The 22,338-nt window shown below is 52.6% G+C and overlaps 8 protein-coding genes and 1 non-coding gene across 9 annotated transcripts; 2 read left to right on the top strand and 7 right to left on the bottom strand.

Annotated features, from left to right (window-relative positions):
* Positions 1 to 438: 438 nt before the first annotated feature.
* On the top strand, positions 439 to 2,484 carry BO83DRAFT_412848 (dipeptidyl peptidase IV/CD26, N-terminal domain-containing protein; the record flags this gene model as incomplete). Its single annotated transcript, XM_025534446.1, has 1 exon — positions 439 to 2,484. One exon carries the CDS (start codon positions 439 to 441, stop codon positions 2,482 to 2,484), a length of 2,046 nt encoding a protein of 681 aa, XP_025381958.1.
* A 1,081-nt stretch (positions 2,485 to 3,565) lies between these two features.
* BO83DRAFT_383669 (alpha/beta hydrolase) lies at positions 3,566 to 5,390 on the bottom strand. The gene is made up of 4 exons (XM_025532520.1): positions 4,998 to 5,390; positions 4,806 to 4,944; positions 4,632 to 4,740; positions 3,566 to 4,581 (listed from the first exon to the last, which is right to left on the bottom strand). The coding sequence occupies exons 1-4, from the start codon at positions 5,190 to 5,192 to the stop codon at positions 3,735 to 3,737; spliced, it is 1,290 nt and encodes a 429-aa protein (XP_025381957.1). The 5' UTR covers positions 5,193 to 5,390; the 3' UTR covers positions 3,566 to 3,734.
* Positions 5,391 to 5,779: 389 nt separating this feature from the next.
* On the bottom strand, positions 5,780 to 5,893 carry BO83DRAFT_t271. The gene has a single exon. It is a non-coding gene; the product is annotated as a tRNA-Leu (tRNA).
* Positions 5,894 to 6,390: 497 nt separating this feature from the next.
* Positions 6,391 to 8,510, top strand: BO83DRAFT_373315 (uncharacterized protein). The gene is made up of 2 exons (XM_025530031.1): positions 6,391 to 7,939; positions 7,991 to 8,510. Exons 1-2 carry the CDS (start codon positions 6,417 to 6,419, stop codon positions 8,454 to 8,456), a joined length of 1,989 nt encoding a protein of 662 aa, XP_025381956.1. The 5' UTR covers positions 6,391 to 6,416; the 3' UTR covers positions 8,457 to 8,510.
* BO83DRAFT_460399 (TauD/TfdA dioxygenase family protein) lies at positions 8,500 to 9,763 on the bottom strand (the record flags this gene model as incomplete). The annotated part of the gene is made up of 5 exons (XM_025537202.1): positions 8,500 to 8,675; positions 8,721 to 8,852; positions 8,914 to 8,962; positions 9,020 to 9,460; positions 9,608 to 9,763. The coding sequence occupies 5 exons, from the start codon at positions 9,761 to 9,763 to the stop codon at positions 8,500 to 8,502; spliced, it is 954 nt and encodes a 317-aa protein (XP_025381955.1).
* Positions 9,764 to 10,163: 400 nt separating this feature from the next.
* BO83DRAFT_383667 (uncharacterized protein) lies at positions 10,164 to 11,473 on the bottom strand. The gene has a single exon (XM_025532519.1). It carries the CDS (start codon positions 11,267 to 11,269, stop codon positions 10,436 to 10,438), a length of 834 nt encoding a protein of 277 aa, XP_025381954.1. The 5' UTR covers positions 11,270 to 11,473; the 3' UTR covers positions 10,164 to 10,435.
* Positions 11,474 to 13,260: 1,787 nt separating this feature from the next.
* On the bottom strand, positions 13,261 to 16,890 carry BO83DRAFT_326991 (PLP-dependent transferase; the record flags this gene model as incomplete). The annotated part of the gene is made up of 6 exons (XM_025528064.1): positions 13,261 to 13,629; positions 13,687 to 14,014; positions 14,069 to 14,633; positions 14,696 to 15,118; positions 15,212 to 15,308; positions 15,880 to 16,890. 6 exons carry the CDS (start codon positions 16,888 to 16,890, stop codon positions 13,261 to 13,263), a joined length of 2,793 nt encoding a protein of 930 aa, XP_025381953.1.
* Positions 16,891 to 18,166: 1,276 nt separating this feature from the next.
* Positions 18,167 to 19,546, bottom strand: BO83DRAFT_383664 (intradiol ring-cleavage dioxygenase). Its single transcript, XM_025532518.1, has one exon. The coding sequence runs from the start codon at positions 19,314 to 19,316 to the stop codon at positions 18,210 to 18,212; it is 1,107 nt and encodes a 368-aa protein (XP_025381952.1). The 5' UTR covers positions 19,317 to 19,546; the 3' UTR covers positions 18,167 to 18,209.
* A 768-nt stretch (positions 19,547 to 20,314) lies between these two features.
* Positions 20,315 to 21,305, bottom strand: BO83DRAFT_383662 (uncharacterized protein). Its single transcript, XM_025532517.1, has one exon. It carries the CDS (start codon positions 20,861 to 20,863, stop codon positions 20,609 to 20,611), a length of 255 nt encoding a protein of 84 aa, XP_025381951.1. The 5' UTR covers positions 20,864 to 21,305; the 3' UTR covers positions 20,315 to 20,608.
* Between the last annotated feature and the right edge of the window lie 1,033 nt (positions 21,306 to 22,338).

Here is a 22,338-nt window from a genome sequence, read left to right as displayed (position 1 = left end):
CAATACGATGTTGGTCAAACACTCTGCGCTCCGGTCGAATCCTATCAATCTGTTACCCGGCAGAGGCGAACAGATACAACGTGTCTGACTGCACTGTATCCAGTTCGCGCAGGACTCGCTAGGGTATGAAGAAGGATTGTGCACGGATTCCACATGTCCCACATCACCCTGACTATCTCAATATCCACCGGGTACATGATTTAGCCGGTATCCTCCCCAGTCCTGTAGGAAAGGGACGCGCAAGTGGATTTCACAGAACAGTGCTCCACGCTTAGCAATGTTTCAGCAAAATCTGCATCCGACGCGGGGCAAGTGCGCTTTTGCTCCAGGTCGGAGTGCATAAATACCACCGTCTTCTCGCTCGTCAGTTCTCCGCTCAGGCGTCGCTCATTCGAAGATCAGCTCAAGACTCAGAGTATCCGGCAGTCCTCCGCAACCATGCGCTGCTCCCTCCTCACCCTTCTTGGCCTTGCCGCCGTCCCGGCCCTTGGAGGCTGTCCCTTCGCACACACTGCGAATATGGATATTGATGACATGGTGAAGGCACACGCTCACATGTCTCGAGGGTTGGTGGCATCCAAGAGCAGCCCCTCAACTGTTCCTACCTCCTCTACTACCCCTACCGTCGGCAAGAAGGGCGTGTTCATGATGAACCGCATTGCTCCTGGCACCTCTGAACTATACATTGCCAACACGGACGGCAGCAATGAGCGTCCACTGCTCTCTGACCCCGTCTTCGAGTACCACGCCTCCTTCTCTCCCGACGGAGAATGGATTACTTTCACCAGCGAGCGCAACGGCGACGGTAACTCTGACATCTACCGGGTGCGGACCAACGGCTCTGATCTGCAGGAGCTGGTCGCCACCCCGGCAGTGGAAGACTCCGTCGTGATCTCTCCCAACGGCCGTCTGGCAGCCTATGTCTCCACCGCCAACAACATGAAGGCAAACATCTGGGTCCTCGACCTGCAGACCGGCGCGCAGTGGAACCTCACCAATACCCCCAGCACTGCCGCCAACTCCTCCCTCATGGAGAGCTATCTCCGCCCTGCCTGGTCCCCCGATGGCGAATGGATCGCCTTCTCTTCGGATCGCAACACCCAATGGGACGGACACGGCGTGCCGACCTTCCTCGGCCGCACGGGCTGGGAGACGACACAAGAGCTCTCCCTTTACGCCATCCGTCCCAACGGCTCCGACTTCCGCCAGATCATCTCCAAGCCATACTACTCGCTGGGATCTCCCAAGTGGTCCGCCGACGGTAAACGCATCGTCTACTACGAAATGACCCGGGAAGATACCTACAACGCCCACCGTCCGGAAACCATCACCACGGCCAACTCAACCATCATGTCGGTCGATTTCGCTACCGGCACCGATGTGCGTGTTGAAGTCGCCGGCTCGGGCGTCAAGCAATTCCCGCAGTACCTAGATAAGAACGGCACCATCGCCTACACCCTCAAGGGCGGCACCAGCGAGGGCTTCTACACCACCGCAGGACTGTACGTCAACACGACCTCAGGGACCCTCCGGTCCCCGGCCTGGTCCCCGGATGGCAAGCAAGTAGTCTACGAAAAGACCACCTGGAGCATCCGCGCGGGGTACAAGAAACTCTACAGCTGGGACAGCGACTGGGACTATCGGTTCACGGACGTCTTCCCCCAGATCTCGCACCAGGAGCGCATCGCCATCACACAGAAACAGCTGGGAAACTCGTCCATCGTCACGCTGAACACGACTGGTTCTGACCTGCAACTCGTCTACGATCCCAGCACGGCAGACTTTGTCAGCGACAACGAAACCACAGGTCTGAGCGCCTACCAGCCCAGTTGGTCCCCCTGCGGCGAGTGGCTTGTCTTCGGCGTGGGATTTTGGTTCGAGACTCGAGAAGCCTCCGGCGGATGGATCGTGCGGGCCACCGCCAACGGAAGCTACTCCGAGGTTCTCGTAAACAGCAGCTACTCTATCACCGAGGACGGGGCCCTGAACAATGGATTCCCGAGCTTCTCACCGGACGGCAAGAAAGTAGTGTATCGGGTATGGGGAGCCGACACCGCGACATACGGCAACGCCAGCGAGATCGGGTTACGGGTACTGGATCTCGAGACGCGGAATACAACCGTGCTGACAACTGAGTGGGATAATCTGCCCCAGTTCTCTCCTGATGGAGAGCTCATCCTGTTTACGCGCAAGACTAGCACCTACAATTACGATGTGTGCACCATTCGACCGGATGGGACAGATCTGCGCGTGTTGACGAGCAGTGGTGCCAACGATGCGCATGCGGTGTGGTCGCAGGATGGACGGATTATGTGGTCTACCGGCATGTATGGGTTCAGGTTCGAGTGTGCCTTGTATGATGATACGTTCCAGCCGTATGGACAGATTATGATTATGGATAAGGATGGGGAAAACAAGAAGTTGATGACGAACTCGATGTGGGAGGACTCGATGCCGTTGTTTTTGCCGAGGGATGTGCTTTAGTTGTGATGCTGCTGGGTGTATGATAGTTTTTACAAGGGTGGTTGTGATTATAGCATGTTGGAAAGGATGGAATGAGAGCTCTATCTGATTATAGGACCTGTTATAGGAACTGAAATCCATAGTCTGTTCCAAGCATAGGACCGTTCTGCAATGAATGATTGTGATCCAATTATCCAGCTTATTTCATACTAAGTACTCCCATATCCCTATAAATGACAGCCATATTCGCAATCGCTGCATTCTTCTTCTGCTGCGCAACATATCGCATAATCCCACACATCAGCTCCAGGGCAGTCGGAATCACACTAGTGTTTTGTCAATACCAAACACTTGTATATGATCATGCAACTCACACTGCCTTCATCACTGTTTCAACATTCAGTGGAGCAACAGTCCTGGCTCGAAGCCAAATCCACGGTATCTCCAGACCAGCACTTACAGCCCTGTACGACGGCAAGGCTATAGATAATCAGTCAATGGACCCATGAAGGTGCGATGTTCAGGGAGCATACTTGGCCGCGAGAAGTGCGATGATAGTTGTGATCTGCATGGTTCTTATACTCCTCTATATGTAAACAATACTATGATTTGAGGCAATAGGAAATAATCAAAGGTTAAGGAAGTTTGGTTCAGAATCATTCACTGGGATCCCACGATTAGTTTATACCAGGCTTTGATAAAGCAATGACGAAAACATGGGCAGTAAGAGTTGCTGTTGGACCGACTTTACATCATTTGGATTACTTGGATTTATTTGTGACATTGCTCGAAACATTCTCACCCAGTATGTATTAGACGAAATAGAACATTGTATCAATCATAGGAGACATACATCCATAATAGCATTAATTGGGATCCTGATGAGATTTATTCGTCCCCTGCAGTGGGAAACATCACGTCGTTCAAAGTGTACATCAAGCCCTAACAAACGACACTACTTGTGTAGTCAAATTCTATGAAGCCATCATATTTTGAGTAAGCAACCCAGGCCCAGGTCATGACGTTGCAATCATCTCCCGCAATGTTACATCTGCACGGGGCTTTTCCCCACAAAGTGGGTATTGAAACTGATATGACACATCTGGTCTCACGCTCTAAGTTGATCTTCTGAGAGTTCAAATTACTATGCTTTGTTAACTCTATAGTGTCATCGTCATTGATCCTCAGTGCCGTAGTATTGTTCCACTGCCATTGCTTATTGTGCAACCGATTAATGTGAACTGTAATAGTGCGACAACTATGAAAAATTTTCATAGTTTGGTTTTCCGTGACTTGGCGGCGCGGAATGAACTGGGCGACTTGATCACCCTGCGCCATTCATCATTCAGCACCAAATGATCGCGTTTAGCCATCTTCTGTCTCTTTTCCTTCCACTCCCGCTCAGTGTCGCGGTATCCGCGCATAACCTCATCTAACCAGCTGGCACAATGGCCGGCTGTCTCTCCCACCACCTCGAAGGCGAAGAAGTGGCCTTGCTTGGATAGAGTAACCTCCTTGACCTTGTCTTTTCCCCCGCTGCCCCCAACCCCTTGACCACAGGTCTTGATTCCTTCCCGGAGATCGTTGAGATTCAAGTAACTCGCTTCGCCAAGCAAGAAGAGAGCCGACGGTCGTAATGATGGCAACTTATGGAATGTACTGGATGGTTCAGGGCGATACACTGGAAGGACAGCCACAGAGGGATCCACGTCCGCATGTGTTGAGCGATCCAACTGAATCTGGCCATCCGTCATTCCAGCGTGGAACCGTTCCCGGATTTGGCCCAGCACATCATGATACTTGGTCGTGGTTAGCGTGACAGGCGGGTCGGCAGGGTCTGCCTTGTCAGGAAGGTCGGGTTGCAGGGCCGTGGGCAGATCCCGGAACCCATACTGTACCATTAGTTCGAGACAACGGGGATCCCATTTTCTGAACACCTTTTTATAACTTGCAGCAGCCGTCGCCCGGTTCGGCCAGACATCGTCACGCCACAAGGCAAAGTTGACTGGACCGGGCGGATCAGCACCAAAGCCCATCTTGGGAGGTAGTCGTTGGATTACCGGGTCGAAGAGGATGACTGAAGTTAGTAGACGAGGGTGCATAAGTGCCAGATTCGTACTTCAAAATGATCAGCAACCATCTATCTAGGGTCGTGGATGGATACGCACATAATGGTACCTCCGAAGCTGTGGCCCACTCCCACTAGCGGTCGGGGCATTTGATCGCGGAAATGATTGATCATCAGGAGCAGGTCGCGGGGATGGTCCATCCATGAGCCTAGAACATGGCGATTTTAGCAGGGTATAATGGAATCTGGGCAAGGAAGGACCACAGTCACGCACAGTCCATGCTGGATTTATCTTCGTTGAGTACTCCACTCATGCCCATGTTGGCAACGTCTGCAATCCAAATACCGCGGATGTGGAAGTTGGAATGAGCGGATCGTGCGAGAAGCTCATCCCAGAGTGGTTCGTAGAGCTCCTATTCCTAATTAGCTTACTCTTATCCAATGGCTTTGAATGCCAAATCTTTACCTTGGGAAAGCCCACAGCATGAACTGCAATGATGGTGACAGCATCATCTGGGACGGAATCGGTTAGATGGCGAGGCGTGTATTGCTTGATGTGGAGATGCAGCACATCTTCTTGGTCCACGGTGCTGCCCGCATACTCCCGAACATAACACGCGGGGATGATGTGCTCGGTGACTCTATAATTTGCGATCGACATTACCACAAATCCACAGTAACTGAGAGGTTTATGAAAAAGAGAAGTAAGCTGATGATGATGAAGGTGGGAACTAGCTGATGTAGTTAAGCTGAGTGAGACGGCAAGTCTGGGTCGGGCGGCCCACTTCCCCATGGATCTCGAAGCTGGCCAGTGATCCAATCAGTCAAGTTGACAGTTAGACTCAAAAGCATACTGGACTCTTGTTCAACATAGCTCTTGTTAAGTAAGCATTTGTGGTGTCGTGATCGAATCTTGATGTGGGAAGTTGACTTTGTGGTACATGGGACAGATGCACTGTCACACAGTCGTCCCGATAAGGCTGCCACGGGAGGGAGGATCGGGGTAATAGTTGCTTCTATGGATCCGGCATGTAGGAGAGAGCCCAAAAGAGGGAAGGAATCGGCCGGGCAATATGTTGTTTTACATACAAAATCATTGCTACGGAGTCGAGAGAGCTATGCATAACTCGTATAAGAGGCATTGTTGGGGCCGTTTTATGCCTTTTAAAGGCATAGCATTATTATCCTTCCGAGCGATCACACGGGACGGGAAGAACAGAAGGGGAAGAAGAAAAAACAAAAAGGATATGACAAGAGTGGGACTCGAACCCACGCCTCTTTCGAGACTGCAATACATCCAACTGAGTTGGACAAGCGGAATTCACTTGAGTGCAGCGCCTTAGACCACTCGGCCATCTTGCCTTGGATGGGATAATGGCCGAAGCTTTGCGTACATGTTGACAACAACTGCTTCGACCAGGACGTGACAACAATGGATGCAGCCCTATTTTCCTGAAATGGAAAACAGGTATGGGTACCTATCTAATACTTGAGTCAGTATAGTTTACATGGATTTTCTCTGGCGAATACACTAATCCCAGAATTGCGCGTGGTGATGAAGATTTTGCTACTACAGAGTGCTCTGGTACCCCCGCGGATATATTCGATCTCAGTCTCGAACCTCACGTTGGCTGCCTGTCGGTAACCTCTCCGACCATGTCAAATGCTTCAGTATGGTTGGCCAGCAAACCGTCACCAATGCGATGGCGTGCGTTGGCGGCACCATCGCCTCATCACCGCCACGCCCAGCCCGGTAACTACTAACTACTCGAATTGGCGCCTCGGCAGAGGAATCGATCATTTCCAAAGATGCGGGGAAAATTACCACGGATCATCCTTTGCTCTCCGTTTCCCATCCTCTTCACTCCAACCTTCACCTCCCGTCATGAGCGCTGAAGGAAGGATTCGCAAACGCATCCCCAAGTCATGTAAACGCTGCCACCGACGCAAGCAGCGATGCGTCGGTTATCCAACCTGTACTGGCTGCGAATCCGCCAAACAGCCCTGTCTGCGATCCGAGTCCGTTCCCTCCTGGCACCATGCCATGTCCAAGGGGGCTTTGGTGCGCCGCATCGAAGTGCTCGAAGCGCAATTATCCGCTGCACTGGAACAGGTTCCCCCGGATGAAGATGCGCCCGCGGAACAGCTGCCAACGGGCGCAAAACTACAACCCCATGACTCCCGAGCTGGAGTGGTCTCGATGCTGGCAATGAGCCATGAGGGGAGCGACAACCTGGCGTATTTGGGACCCTCGTCAGGAATGTCCATTGCAGAAGATCTGGGCCGTCTGGTGCAAAACGCCGTCTGGCTGAGATCCATCCCCATCAATGGCAGTCACCACCAGCCTCCGCCGGGTTGCGAGAGGACCGCAGCCAGCACTGCATTACCGAGCGAGGCTGTTGGTCTACGCCTCCTTAGTGCCTACTTTAAAGACATGCATACCCGTCTCCCGTTTCTTGATCGGGCGGAACTGATGCAGCTGCATGCGACCGTACGAAAGTCCCCGCCAGATGAGACGAGCGAGGCTGCACGGTTCAAACTCTTCATGGTATACGCCATTGGCGCAGCTATCCTACAAATGACCGAGACCTACGACTCCACGCCTCCGAGCGCGTTTGTAGCCATGGCACTACAGCTGGAATCTGTTCTCGGGGAATCGCAGTCCTACATGAACATCGAAGCACTCATGTTACTCGTCCTCTATCACATGCGAACATCGTCTGCCACGAGAGTATGGTATCTGATAGGTCTAGCCATGCGCATTTGTATCGATCTAGGGTTGCACCGCGAATCTCAGTATCGGAAAATGCGACCGTATGAAGGGCAGATGCGCCGGCGATTGTTCTGGTCTGTCTACCTGGTTGAGCGATACGTGGCCTGGTCGTTGGGACGGCCGTTCAGTGTTCCAGAGGCGGATATTGATGTCCATGCTCCAGCGGATCTGGATGATTCGTGTACCAGCGACGAGCTCGTTGAGCAGGCTCTGCAGGACTCAGTGGCTCCGCGCGAGCCGGCGCACGGAAGGAAGCTTCGGAGATTTATCGCTTTGGCACAGTTGCAACGCATCATGTCACAGATTCATACCCGGGTTTATCGAACAGACAAGAATATTGCAACGCTAGTCCCAGAGACGACACCTTTGCTTGCTGCGTTGGAAGCATTTGAAGTATCGCTGCCGGCAATGGCACCGGAAGAAGACGATTTCGTCCATATGCATTGGAACAACGCCATTCGGATGCTCCTTCAGCGGTTTGTGGGAGTCTTGACGCGGGAGGATCCTTTAATTGGGAAATGCCTCTATGCGTCGGGGCAGATGTGTCAGTGTTTCAAGCGGCTACGACAGCGCGATTCGTCCGGGTACTCCTTTCTCCTGGTAAATTCGCTGTATATGGCTGGATTGACTATTTGGTGGGCAGTTCCCTTTCTTCCATTACCGTAGAATTCAAACTAACGAGATAGCCTTTGCCTTTTCCGAGCCCCTCAACTGTGGACAGTAGCCGTGTCGAACGATCTGCGAGCCTGTTCTTCTGTGCTCTTCGTCATGGCAGAGAGAAATCCTAGTCTGAAGAAGTACCGAGACGGGCTGGAGATGATCATCAATCGCGTGATGGAATATGTCATTGATGCGGCAAAGGCCAATCCTATGCCAAGCGATTCCCATACCGAGGACGTTATTCCCACACCACATTCTGGGAGTGTGAGCGCACAGACTGACGTAACGACTGGGGACACTCAGTTCTCAGCTGGTTGGTTCGACTTTCAGTATCCGTTGCCCCCTATGGGAGGGCTAACCGGGCCGGGATCTGCAACAGCAGATACACCCGACTTGTGGCACACATTCAGCGACATGTTTCCGGAGATATGGTCGAACGACCTATTAAGCATGGACATGTCTGATGGACTAAACTGGTTTACTCCGGAGTAGATGTGAACTAGCAGATACCCATTTGCACATAATAATAATATGATTACAAATGAGCGGGAGACAGCGTATCCTCAATCCCCAGATCCTCCCTCCGCGACTTACTCTCGGGATCAAAGTAAGGCACCTCACCCACACCAACAGCGCGATTGCCACTTCTAGGCCCAAAACCTTCGTGATCACCGGTGGCCGTATGGAACACACTGCGATTATCCCAGATGGCTATATCGTCAGTATTTGCGTGAGTGGAAGGAGTATCCAACATACCAATATCGTTCGGCTCATTCCACTTGAACCGCACCTGTAGATCATGACCGTAGGTAATCAGATCATGAAAGTACTGCAGCATATTCGCACTCTCTTTCCGATTCAATTCGTTGATCTTAGTTGGAAAGGCCCCTATTCATATCAGCACACCAGTCCAACCTCACACCCACTGCACCCAACAACATAAACATACCAATCGGGAACACCGACTTCCACCCCGTAATCGGATTCGTCCTAACGACCTATCCCCACCATCAGCCAACCACTTCATACCTCAGCAATTCCAGAAAGGGTCCTACCGGATGCACCGCCTCCAACTCATCCCCCACATTAACCGGCGCGCCCCTCTCCCCCTCATAAACCTTAACCCCCATCCTCTTAAACCCCTCCCCAACATGCGTCGCACTCAACCCCTCCAAAAACGCCCTATAGGGTTTACTTATCCGATCATAAACCTCATACCCAGAAGCCCACAGCGTATCACCCCCCGTAACAGGCAACTGCGTCAACCTAAGACTGGAGAAATCGGCCGGGGCCTTCTCAAACGCAATATCACTATGCCAGACCGCCGCCATACGGGTATAATCCGAGCCCTTGTAGAGCTTCTTCCGTCCTTCGGAGTTGATCGTGCTGATTTGGGGGTCGGGGTCGCCGAATTCTCTTGAGTCGTTGGTTACGGGGTGGATGTGTAGGCCGTGCGATGGGGGGCGGGTGGTGAGGTGGCCCATTTGGAGGATGAGCTGTTTTTGGAGGTCGTTGGTTAGGTTGTGCTGGGAGCGGAAGAAGACGACGCCTCTTTCTGCTACTGTGGTAGTTGTGAGTATTGGGGTTGAGGGGTGGGTATTTATGATGTGGGTGGGATGAATGGGAGGGAATGTACCGAGCACGGCAAGGTCACGAATACGTTGTTCAGCATTCGGGGCATTGAGGATGTCATCGACGATGTTGCAGCTGTCTTTGGGGAATTCGGTGCCGATGACAGGGGTGACGAGGATGGGGTTGAAGGTGTCGAGGGAGCCGGTGGAGTGGATTCGCTGGGGCATGGTAGTATAAATGTGTATCTTTGTATTTATTTGGATATGGATGGTGATTTATGTAGTATGTGTTTGTAAGTGGCAGATATCGATATTTATGTTCAGCCGGGTGTGGTGTATAGATCGGCTTTCGGCGTTAGGAGGGTGCTGGGATCTGCAGATATCGCCGATTGCGTTATAGATGGGAAGGATGGTTTCACTAGGCTTAGATGGTATCATCGGGATTAAAGAAATTCATGAATGCAGAAGTCTCTTTAGATGGGTATGGTTCGGACAATGGTTGTGTGGTCGGCGATGAATCAAGATAATACCTCCAACCCTGTTGTATCTTGTTTCAGTTTATGTTACAAGACGGCTTGCATAGTTCTCCCAGCAACTGTATGCTAAGCTCAGAAGTATGCGGGTCTTACAAATTACTGACAGTCTGCAATGGACGGATCTCCACAACGCTATGCATATGCATCTGATATCACAAAGCTCCACAAACGATCATACAGAAGGCTCAAATCGCTGAAGAACAAAACATCCAATATACACAAAGAAGAAAAACAAACAAGATACCAAGGAGTAAATCTATCATCCTCACGATGACGACTCCGATCGGTAATGTCATGCTGCAATCATGTCGAACATTGTCCTGGTTATCAGACCAAACTCATACACCCTAAACTATTCTCCAAATCAAACCATATTCGCCCGATGCTCATCCGAAGGCGTCCCCGGTGCCGTCCGGTTCATCGGCACACTCAGAGTCTCACTAGCCGCCATGGAGGTAGGCCTCCTCGCCATCTGATCCAGATTGAGTTGCGAGTTGGAGGCGAACATCATAGAGGCGCGGTCAAACTTGGCCTCGCTCTGGGGCCGGCCATCGGCCAGCGGCACCATGGAATAGTCGGCTCCTGCGTCGGCCTTCTTGGCCAGACGGTTGGTCTTGGCCTTTTCGCGGAAGCAGAGGAAGAAGGTGAGGGCGAGGAAGATAATAATGAGGATACTGAAGGTCACGATGGCGGCGATCTCTCCGCGGTGGTCGCGCTCCTTTTGCGCGGCGGAGACGGTGCTCGTGGCGGAGGTGGTGGTGCTAGTGGTCGTCGAGGTGGTCGTGGTACTTTGAGTGGTGGAGGTGGCGCTGGTGGTGGATTGAGAGGATGAGGAAGAAGTGGTACTGCTGCTAGAGCTGGTGCTCGTGGCAGTAGTTGCGGTAGTCGTCGCACTGGTCGTGGAGGTATCGGAGGTGGTGGTGGCTTCGGTAGTGCTGGTCGACTCGGATGTAGTGGAGTCCGCAGTGGTGGTGGCTGCATCCGTCGTGGTGGTATCATCGGTGGTGGTCGCCCTCTTTTGGAAGTTCAAAGACCGGTTATACCGCTTGGGCTTGAGGTATTGATCAACGATGGATGTTGGTTGAGCGACCGGCGCTTCGGTTTGCGGTGACAGCGAAAAAATTCCAGCCGCGGGTTCCGCGTGCGCAAGAGCGGCGGATGATAGGGCGCTGAGCGCCAGCAGATAGCGGAGTTGCATGATGGATTGGAGGAGGGGTCGGATATAGGCAGCAGCAAAGTCGGGTACAAGTAGTTAGGAGGATGAAGGAAGAGGAGGGAGAGGATGAGGCAGAGGGGATTCAGGGTAGAGAAGGGATTGTAGGGCCCATCGGAACAGAACTACCGACAGGCCCTCAAATATGAATGACGAGCGAGATGATGGGCGAGAGAGCCGAAATCTCTGCCACGCCAATCTTGTTGGCAGTCGTCGTACTCCATAACGTGCCTCAACTAGGGCTGAGGCTTTCGCAGGTTTATTTTTATAGCGCTTGACTCGGTGATTGGCTTCGGGGATCCGGAGTGGGTCGTCGGCCACTCAGCGGCCACGCGGCTTTGGTCCACCCATTGCTTGTTCGTTTCTTGTCATTAGTTTCTAGCGATGGATTGCGATGGCACCGGCTTTATCTTGTTCGTTTCCAGTAGAGGATGAGGTATCCTTTTCAATCCCAGCCGGGATTACTCCCTTCGTGATCACTGTGAGCAAAGAATCACCAATATCCACAACATGAACCCTCACTACACCCCTTTTTCCACCCTGACTCCACTGCACCACTTCGTGAGGAAAAGAATTTAGCCCAAGCACACCAAATCTGGAGCCAACCGAGGCGTTTTTCCCGCTAAAAGCTTCGCTCTCCCCAACAGAGGGCTGGGCAAATGCAACGGCCGATCGTCGAACTGGTGAGCGCCTTTGGGAATGGTCCACCCACGGAAACCCAGCCACGCCGAACAGGCCATCACGAAGCACAAGAATAGCAGAGTGAAACCAACTCTGAACAGAGTCGACATCTGCGCCACGCTACTTACGGTAGTCACTCCACGGATTCAACTCCTTCAAGTTTAATGCCGTTGTCGAAAGGGATTAAAAGGCGTGTGATGATGCATTCACGCACCATCTTACGTGGTTTGTCCGTCTCATCTCCACTTACTAACCCATATTCTGTGTGCGCCAAAGATCGACGCGTTCTGGCAATAAATCAACTCCCGGCTTAACCTTAAAATGATGCTAGTGTTTTTCCACCGCGTTTTCTAGATTCCACGCGATTTTCTCCTTTACCGTCACAGCCTTTATTCCCCGATGGAGCAAAACTTAGAAAAAACTAAACACTTAGTTGTAATGCCGGTTGAACATGCCCCGCTCACAACGGTAGACGTAGTTAGAAGTACTCGCCGATGGGCTTATTCTACGTGAGCCACGTATGCACTCACTCCAACTTAATCTGCAGGGGAGAGAATATATATTATTAGCAGTATTCGACTGAAACTGCATTCTGTAGTTTTGGGAATTTCGGAACCACCTGCCAGGTCCTACTATGCTGTGCTTGCTTTGATTGCAGTGGTGTACTATGTCGTCGGTGGTTGATTTCTACGAACATCTGAGACATATCATTATGCGCCCTCTTACTCCTGAGAAAAAGACTGACTGAGCGTGGCGCACTCACCTCAGCAACTAGCACCGTCCTGCAGACCGAACCACTATTGAATATAATACTAGTACCGACTTGGAGGCCTGTGCTCTATCTACTAGTACGCCGACCGAGGTCGCAACAATTGCGCCCACATCCCGAACTGTTCCAAATACGATGTTGTCGCATTGAATGTGTAAGAGCCCCAGTGCAGATCCATTGACCCCCCCGTCGCCGAAATATCTCGAATGCAACCATTTCCGGATGCTCTCCCAGTCGGTGTCTCCCCTGGTCGTTATTGTCAGCATAATCCATTACTTTGTACCGTCTCAATCTGTTTTCTTTGTGTCTAGATGGATGTCATTATTGAATATACAGAGTGATAGTACGGGTAACTGAAGCAGTCCAAGTTTGGGGGCTCCATTTCCGTATATAAATCTATCGCGGACTTGTAGTCGCTGTGATGGCCATGATACCAGAACAGTTTCCGACTGTATTTGATTACATTGATTATACTTGTGATCATCACTCATACATTCATCACTCATACAGGCCAACCCCGCTGCCATCAGCTCAACCCCGGCCAGGCCGACTCGAACCCCGTGTCGAACCCCAGCGACCAATTCTCGTCGAGAAACGGCCACTGCCACATCTCCGCCTCCACATCTGCCCATTCACCACTACCACCGCTACTTCCACTACCGCCTGGCGCTGTCAGCTCGGCCACCGACATGCGTCGCACTCCAACTCCCTCCGAGGATACTCCTGGGCGGCGTCGTGAAGCGGGCGCTGTCTCAGGTCGCGAGACACGAATGTCGCCGTATTCATCAAGGGTACCAGCCAGGGTGAGATGCTCCGGACGGGAAACGCCTGTAGGGCCTTGGGCCGTGGTTCGGGCAGTTTCATAGAACCGGTTGGCTTCTTGGAGGGTTCGCCACTATCACCTGTTAATCTTTCAAAAGAGATTGGATAGGAGGTGTGGGGGTCATCGTACCCAGCTCGTACCCACATCCCAGAACCGACACAGTCGCTCCAGATACTCCAGATTCATCTTCTTCTCTTCCTGCGCGCGCGCCAGACCCCCCGGGTACCGGCCCGGACAGACAGTCCCATACATGTTAATATGGGCGGCGACGAAGACGCTGAACCCTGCGTAAGGGGTAATGACAGGAGTAGCGCAGGCCTCGAGAGCAGCAAGTATAGTGCCGATGTGCTGGGCTGTCGCGAAGAGGTGGTCAATGGCTTCGTCGTCGGCGGGATCCTGATGGTCGATGAATGATTTGGGGGTGGAGAGGAAGCGGTCGCGGTAAAGGAACAGAATACTATCGTTGTCAGTAAGGATCACATCAAACATCAGGACGGTCAGATGAGCACACCTCATAAAATACACCAGGTTGATATAAGCGAACAACTCCCCCGACCCCAAGGCCACATGCGCCTGCGCATTGGTCTCGGGATACCGCACCGTCGCGTCCTGAAGCCCCCTCCACTCGTCCAGCTCGGCTTTGAGCATCTCCCACGCGCGAAGAGACAGCCCTGCCGATCCTTGCGCCCGACCGCGACGGCTCTCATTGGCAAATCGGAGTATACGAACGAATATGTCAAAGCCCCGTGTGACGATAGTCAATCCCCGATCGATGGATAGATTCAGTGCCAAAGAGGATGAGCGGTTCATGTCCGCCGGCATCAAGCGCGGTGTTGCTTTCCCAAAGGTGAAATCGGAATCGCTGATGGGGAGGGGCACGGAGATCTGGCGGAAGGAGAGGGCAAAGTGTTGGCGGGCGCCGGAGCTGAGCTCGCAGTCCTGCGCGAAGCAGCACCAGTAGGTGCGGACCAGCTGTTCGTAGGTGATGCGATGGGCGGGCAGGTCGAGAAGGGGTTGTTGTTCCATGGTGTCATCGGCGGTCTTGAGGAGGGATTGGATCATGTAGGTGGCCATGCCTGGATCGGTCCATTGTGTCAGTGATGGTCGGGCTGAAGGGGTAAGTTGAGTGGAGCAGTACCGCTGCACATCCACGCGCGATAAGGCCGACCAGACCCCCACTCATACAGCGAGATCATGACAAGGGATTGGGCAAGATAGAGGGAGGGAGCTTCGAAGGCGCGATGGGCCAGCTGAGAGCGCGCATACTCGGCGTAGGTTTCAGGAGCAGCCAGGGCGGCGTCGGGCATGAAGCGGGCGCATAGAGAAAGTAGAGCTGAAAGAAAAACGGGTTCAACCGCGGAGGCATTGTGGGAGAGATCGGCGATCAGCGAGGGATAGTGGAGGAAGTTGACGACGGGGAATTTCTTGCGATAGATGTCGCATGCTGCGATGAGAGTGGCCGGGGCGATAGCAGTGATGGGGTTAGCGGAATGAGGAGGAGTCGGCGTAAGAGCGGGCGAGCTGGCTGTGGGAGTGGTCGCGGTTGTCCTCGTTGTGTTTGCTGCTGTGTTTGTCCCTGTTCGTATCCCTGATGCTGATGCTGAACCTGAACCGGTTCTCCTGATGCTGGCTCTGCGAGGGGTTCGGGGTGTACGCACACCGGGAGAGCGCGGATCGGTCAGGACGCAAGTATCGCGATTGAGGCGGTGGCAGCGACGGCAGGGAGGATGGCCATCGTGGATGCACTTGACCTTGGATTGTCTAGTAAGTGAGCAATTGATAAAGGTGATTGGACAGGATGGGTTGGAGTGGAATGGAATGGAAGTGAGGGAGCTTAGCTTACCGACAGTTGTCGCAGGAAATGGACAGGCGCATTGTTGCAACCACCTCAAAGCCGACGCGGGAATAAATTGAGATGGAAATGGCCAGAATTGAGGGGCGGAAATTGTGTGAGGGGCACGTGAGGGGTATCAAGATTATATTCCCGATGATCGGGAATAACGGAAGGGATATCGGGAATAATGAGGGGGAATGCCCTATTCTTTGTCACGGAAATTGCAGCAAGTGGATTCCATCAAGTAATTTCTCCAATAATCTGGTCCGGCCATTTTGTCTCTCTCTGTTTATTTTTAAATTAGGGTTGCATTTTAATTTTCCGATTGACTCATGGAGATCTCATTAGTTCATCATATTAAACTCTTGTCTGTCAGGTTCTCTGTCTCTCTATTAGATAGCTCGGGTATTATTATCATGACATTAAGGTTGAAGCAAACCCAACTATGCCTGATAGATGGCCTCCAGCCACTGACACAGTTTATCCACCGCCATCTCATCCGTAGCCCAAGATGTCACAATGCGAATCACCGTGCCAGTTTCACGCTTGTCCCACTCGTAGAACCGAATGCGCTCTGCCAGCCGATGCAGCATCGCATCCGGTACCACGACAAACACCTGGTTGGTTTCTGTGTCGGCCGCCAGCTCCCATCCCATGCGCTCAAACTGCGCCGAAATGCGCCGTGCCATTGCATTGGCATGTCTAGCCAGCTCAAAATACAATTCATCCCGAAACAACTCGGCAAATTGCACTCCCATGACGCGAGACTTGCCCAGCAAGGCTCCGCGCTGCTTGATATTAAATTCAAAACCTTCGGCCAGACTTCTGCGCACCACGACCGCCTCGCCCAGCAAGGCGCCCATCTTCGTGCCACCGATCCAGAAGATATCCGTGTAATCGACCATGTCGCGCAGGGTGAGATCATTCATCTCGGCGCTCAGCGCCACCCCCAATCGCGCTCCGTCCACATGCAGCAGTAAATCCCGCCGTCGACACGTCTCCGACAGCCGCCGCAGCTCACTCCGCGTGTAGATCGTGCCCACCTCCGTCGCATTGGAGATGTACACCAGCCGCGGCTTGGCCATGTGCGGGAAAAAGGTATTGCGATCCAAGACCCGCTCGAGATTCTCAGGGGTCATTTTCCCCCGGACCCCGGGCACGGGGATGACTTTGTGACCGGTGGCTTCGATGGCTCCGGCTTCTTTGTCCAGGATGTGTCCGGTTTCTACAGCCAGAACGGCTTCATACGGCCGCAGACAGCTGGCAATAGAGATGAGATTGGCGGCCGTTCCACTGGGGACAAAGTGGATGGCGACTTCATCGTCGGTGGCTTGTATTTGAGAGTAAATTAATTGACGAGCTTCGTGTGTGTACTCATCGGTGCCGTAACCGGTTTGTTGTGTGGCGTTGGTGAGGAGGAGGGACTGCAGTAGGCGTGGATGAGCACCCTCGCTGTAGTCATCCAGGAAGCTGTATGGTTGGGTGAGTTTGACGATCATTGTGTGTCAACCCTGTTGAAGGTTTTACTGGATATATGGAGATGTAAAGAAGAAAAGAAGGAAAAAGAAAAAAGCGGGAATTGAGTTTTGGGAGGGAAGCTTTATGAGGAGAAAATGTGTGAGGGGAAATGGATGTCATTTCCGCTCGGGAATGGTTCGGGAATGTGAGTCATGTCAGGATGAAGCCAGAATTTGACAAAGAGAAATAAGATGGTCGGATCCACTAGGTGGGCCGATTCTAAACTTATCCGTGACAGCTAGATAACCAGATACTAGATGTACGCCAGATAGATTGTTGGTAGCTATGATAGTGATGCCTGTCTAAGCTCTCTAGTGGGGTTATGGTCACCATAACCCTCACCAGATCCCGTACAATTCCTCGTATAGTTCTATCAAATCCCAAGATCAAGTGGCCGGCAGCGCCGGATTCTGGGCTTATTGATCGACCGAATCCCTGTTTAGCTGCCGCGGGCGATCAGATCTCCTCGGGAATATGTACAAGCATTGGTTTCAACAACGCTCCTGCAAGGCGTATCTCTACTACGACCAGGGAGGCAGTCACCGTATCATAACAAAACAGTTGTTGTCGTGTTACCAGATAGGATCTGAAAACATGTACTATTGTAATTGACTGACTAAAGCCGAATACTAGTTATAGATCAATATATTGTATACTAGCGCCAGTTCTTGAGTAACTTGGTATCACTCCAGGCTGCATCGTCTGATATGTCCTATTTCCGCCATTTATTTGCACTCCCACACCGACCATTCCAGGAACCATGTGATGCAGATAACCCTCAAGAATGATTTTAACCTCCCATGCAGCATCTAGTGATACCATCGTATTCTCACAGCAAACCCGACACAGCAAAGCAGCCGATCGGACTGCACTCACTCACCGGGAGAAGCTGCTTCTGTTTAGTCCATAGTCAAGAACGATTTCACCAACGGTCGAATTGGTTAACAAGTCATAGAACAGGCAAGGATGCCGCATGCCAAGACGAGACACATTCCCTGATTCCATCCTACCACAAGATCGTTGTACTAGGGAACGAGCAAAGCCCGCGATAAACGGGAAAATAGCGGAATTTATCAATCCCGGATTCCCGACGCGGCTAGGCCCTCGGAGCGCTCCGCTTAGTCATTAGTGCTTACGAATCGGCCAGTTTCCGAAGGGGGAGCTGTATCCAATCAACTCTTTCATATTCGTGAGCTATCAAGTAGCACCGTCAGGTACATCATCTAGTCTAAATATACAAAACTATCCACTCATCATTCAGAAACTTTCATTCCTTTCCTCGTCGAGACTCGACTTGCGATTAAGCAGAAGCGGAAGCGGATGCAGAGGGGGTGGGGAGACCACCGTCAACAGCGTCCGGGTCACCATCGCAGGTACCGCAGACAGACTCGCCGCCACTAGCAGTGTACACGTTGGTCCAATAGGGGTAGTGGATGGCCGAGGTGTTGACGGCAACAGTGAGGTAGGCGAACAGACCGTCCTCGAGGGAGTCGCCCAGGTAGACGTAGTTCAGGAAGGGGTCAGTGTCGGCGTTCTCGGTCTCCACGGTGACCACGCGGTCCTCTGCGTTGGTAGTGATGGGGATCGAGTTGGTGTTGTAAGGGTAGGTGGACTCGACCTTGCTGATCATGTCCTGGTCCCAGAAGATCTGGCCAATGTGGGGGATGGAGCCACCCGCCAGGGTGTTGTTGGGCAGCAGAGTGGCGCCCCAGTGCACAATGTTGTGGTAGTGGGTGGTGCGGTCAGCGTAGTGACCGGGGAACAGGGTGTTGAAGGTCACCACTCCGTCCTCATCGGTCTGCTGCACACCACGAAGGAAGGTGCGGTTGTAGTTGGCCAGGTCGTTGGAGTTACCATTGCCATCAGCCACCAGGCCGGAGTAGACACCGGTGGCGTTGCAGCCCCAGATCTCGGTGTAGATGCCAGTGAGGGGCTGGCAGGTCTCGACGTCAATGAATTGCTGCTCGACGGTGACAGGAATACCCGGCTCGTTCTCACGGATGTCGCCGCGAATGTGCTCGCCGGGGATCCAGTAGGGTCCGGTTTCACCCTCAGCGCTGGGTCCGAGGAGGCAGATCTTCTTGTCATCGTTGAAGACCTCGGTCTCGGGGGTGCTGGACGAGATGGGACGGGTGGACAGGTGCGATTTGTTCAACACCTCAGCGGTGTCGCCACGGGCCTGCAACTGACGGCGGTGCATATCGACCACGGCGCGGCGACGGGCCTCAGCGCGGGCGTGAAGGCCGCTGGCCTCCAGGCTGGCCTCACACTTCTGCAGACCGTGGGCCACACTGCGCTTGAAGGAGCGCTGCTGAAGGGCCTCACGCTCCTCATGGTGACCCGGGTGGGCGGTGGCCAGGAGGGCATTGCCGACAACGGCCAAGTTAAGGACGTTCTTGATTTGCATATTGAATCCAGGAGAAGTGCTGCAGAGATGCTTGACAATGTGAGGATGCTTGCGATGCGAGTGGAAGACTGAAGAGGTAACTGGGAGGGCATGTCCAAGGGGTTTATATAGCTATCTTGGAGTGAACTCGCGATCCCGATTCCTCTTCGGTACAATCAATATCACGCTGTGATGGATAATAGTTTATTCGGCATCCTTGTCTCGATGCGACTGAAATTCTCGTGCAGCCGATTCGATAAAGGTACCTATGGTGCACCGAGGGATGATCGTCCTGCAAACAAGGTCGATCACTTGGCATCAGTGTAGCAACCGATGGCGAGCTTAGCCCATGGTCCTCAGGTGTCTCCCTTAGGTTTCAATGAAGTCGAGGCCAATATACTCCGAAGAATGGAGCTGATGGAGACTGGATTATCTGGACTGTGATAGGCTGCACATGCATATGAGATACCAGCCATGTAGAGAAATATATTGAGTGAGCTGGCCAGACCGTCAGTAGTAGAAGGCCATCGTGCCAGAGCGGCCGCTGTAAATGGCTGTGATGTAAACCTCCCACAATAGGATTCTTCCACCCACATTCTCCACAGTCTGGGCATTGTGGGTGAGTGGATGAGTTGATGGCGACTATCGATCCAGGTTATCATAACCTAAGTATCTGCAGAAACTTGGAGTGATGGAAAGATGCTGGGAATAGTAACCAGGGTGCCGGATGTGGAAGGCGGCATAGACTTCAGGTGGTTGTGCCAAGCCGCGATGGAGATGCCAAGCCAGCGTGCGGAAATCGGATTCGACGAGAGAGACCGCGGAAGGAAGACCAACGCGAAACTAATTCGCTGGGAAGTGCTGATCACGACGATCGGGGGCCATCCGACACTAACAATAATGCATTGTCTCTCACTGGCTGGCGGAGGAGGTCCTGCAGACATCGGCGGGCCGAACGACCTTTCCGGATAGTATTCAGCAGTTGTAATCCGTTAAAAGGACACTGGGAGATCGGCCGGCTCTACTATGGGATGAGTCCACTCGGTTCGGCCCACCGTGAGCAGAGTACACCATCTCTCCTTCACATGCCCCGTCGGGATGGTCTCATTGGCAGGTTAATTCCATTCCTGACCCCGAAATGTCGCAGTTAATTCATCCCACTCTATGTACTTCCCAGTCGGTGACTTACAGCATAGCCTTCGGGTCTCGAGATGAAGCCTACACATCTCTCGACAGGAGGGGAAATTCCTCTTGAAAAGACAAACGGCTGCACCCGACGGTGTCGTCAAGTGGTTCGACCCAACCGGGATAGACTAGCTGGCCACAGCTGCAGACAGCTTATTAGCGCTGCGCTGCATAAGTCTTCTTGGCGATGCTGCAAGCCGCGCAGGATGAGGACCTCGAACGTCCAGATAGATTGAAGTCGGATTAGAATTTAACCCCAGACGGCGTTCCTTCGGGAAGGCCGCAGATCCACAATTCACCTGCCGTATCCAGACCCGACGCGTCGTCAGCATCGTCCCTTCGATAGCGAAGCGACCCTTTGAAATCGGAACTATTTTGAGCATAATTGGCACAGGGCCCAGCGGGTACCTAGACACGGCTCAGGGTCATCGCTTGGGGGAAAGAATACGGGGAATAAACCACTGCCGGCGGGAACGAGAAGACGGGTATACCACCATGGCGGTGCACGATAGCGATCGTCAGCAGCGCATCGGTCAGTAATGATCCGTTACCGGGGATAAGCCTGATTAGGTAGGTGAAGCCGGGCTCCGTCGGCGGCCTGCATACTCCTCATGTCGAATAGATGAAACTGAACGCCTGCCATTGGGCAATAACCCCCTCATGGGAGCTTTCCCTTGGCACTCCAATGTAACCTCTCGATTTCAAGCATGATGGAGGACCTCGGTGGGGTGGTGACCCTATCAATCCCGCACTAAACCGCTGCAGGATTCTGGAGTATCATGTTGAGTCACGATTGATAAGCCGGTAACCTTGGGGGGCAAGTTGGTGGAAACCCCCGGATGAGGATTCACCCATTTTGATTCAGCCGTCAGATAAGGAAGAAGTGTCTCAGCTAAAGAAACACGTCTCGAGCCTCTGGTCACCCCGGAGTCGGACTGGTGAGGTATGCTTTCATTGACTGCCAAGCCAGTACTGCCGCTATGGAATGGTTGGTGGGGGGTTATCTCCTCCAAGCAACAATGAAGTACATGGTCCTGCAGGAACCGGGAGTGTCGGATGCAACAACGCAGTGGCTTCCGAGCCCTTCCCGAGCTGAATGGTAAGTCATTAAGTGAATAGGGCCAGCTCGGCGAGGGGCCGGCTGACACTGCTGTTCGAATCTATCGCAGCACAGAATTGAGCAAGTAGGCAAGGTCCTCGTCTTATGTTTGGCAGATGCATCGTGGCATGATGCTATGGCCTGATCATGATGAGCTCAGATTGACTATACTCTTGGGCAAGGTCTTCATGCAGTGGGGGCTCGTGGACCCATTTAGCAGAATCCACGAGGCAGTGAGCCTGTATTCCGATTCCTCAGCGAAGGCTTCTTCTATAAAATGTTGATTGGAAGCGTTCGACTGCTACCCTGCACCATGCAGTACCGGGTAAGTCTTTCGCCACGCCTTAGATCCCATGTGAGGGAGCTGAAGCGAGAAGTAAGCGAGAGGAATCGGAATGGAGCGGGGAGTAAGGGTAAGCAGTCGAATCTGGTGATCTGTTCTCAAAGGCCTAAAGAGCATAGCGCACGCACCAGTCTCTGTATATCGTGCCATCACTCCCATAGACCAGTCCAATACACCTCGAGATCTTCCGTCATTACTAAGTTGGTGCCACAATCCTTGCACGATCTACGCTCCATTAGGAGCATAGTGTTTCGTCTGATTGTCGCTCGCCTGCCGCAATAGTTCTCATAAAAATCTTTGCTGGAATATGTTAGACCGCGTGCAGCAAAATCATTCTCCAGGCACCCTTTAAAAGGCCTAGGAGAGCCGCTACATGGTTTCTGGGGCTATCTTAGATAAGGCCAGAGAAAATTCCA

This window comes from Aspergillus eucalypticola, assembly GCF_003184535.1.
Source record: "Aspergillus eucalypticola CBS 122712 chromosome Unknown BO83scaffold_51, whole genome shotgun sequence".
Lineage (NCBI taxonomy): Eukaryota > Fungi > Ascomycota > Eurotiomycetes > Eurotiales > Aspergillaceae > Aspergillus > Aspergillus eucalypticola.
The sequence above is the reverse complement of the archived record's forward strand: the minus strand, read 5'-3'. Positions and strand labels throughout refer to the sequence as shown.